We start from the raw sequence: 398 nt of genomic DNA, 5'->3' as shown, positions 1-398 counted from the left end.
GCCAGGCTGCTTTCTGCTGGCCATGGCTCCTGCTCCCTGGGATGGTCTCCATCCTTACCTGTCACTGGCCGGGTAAGGGGTGCTGAGCATCACTTACCTTGCAGACATGCGAGTGACGGAGAGCGGAGAGGCTGCGGCCGCCCCCTCCCCGCTCCGGAGCGAGGTGAGCTCAATATCCCACCATCCCGGTCAGAGATGCCCCCGTGGCTGCTGCCATGGTCTGTGGGGAAGTTGTGCCCCGCTGCGACCCCGGCACATGCCGCAGGGCTGGGCTGCAGGTGCCGAGGCGGGAGCCAGGCTGCAGGAGGGCGATGGGGATGTGGGCTGGGGGAGCACTGCCTCCTTGCCCCATCGCTGAGGCCTGGGCTGCTCATTGCAGGAGGGAAGCCTGACAGGAG

At 67.1% G+C, this 398-nt stretch overlaps 1 protein-coding gene across 1 annotated transcript in view; it reads left to right on the top strand.

Annotated features, from left to right (window-relative positions):
- The window catches only part of RGS14 (regulator of G-protein signaling 14), a 7,143-nt gene that overhangs the window by 3,224 nt on the left and 3,521 nt on the right, over positions 1 to 398 (top strand). Inside the window, 1 exon segment of the mRNA XM_009318543.1 lies at positions 88 to 163. Within this exon segment, the coding sequence (XP_009316818.1) occupies positions 88 to 163 (76 nt within the window).

The sequence above is a fragment of the Pygoscelis adeliae genome, unplaced genomic scaffold (assembly GCF_000699105.1).
Source record: "Pygoscelis adeliae isolate BGI_AS28 unplaced genomic scaffold, ASM69910v1 Scaffold42, whole genome shotgun sequence".
In the NCBI taxonomy this organism is placed as follows: Eukaryota; Metazoa; Chordata; class Aves; order Sphenisciformes; family Spheniscidae; genus Pygoscelis; species Pygoscelis adeliae.
Note: the sequence above shows the minus strand (reverse complement) of the source record. Positions and strands in the feature narration are given on the sequence as shown.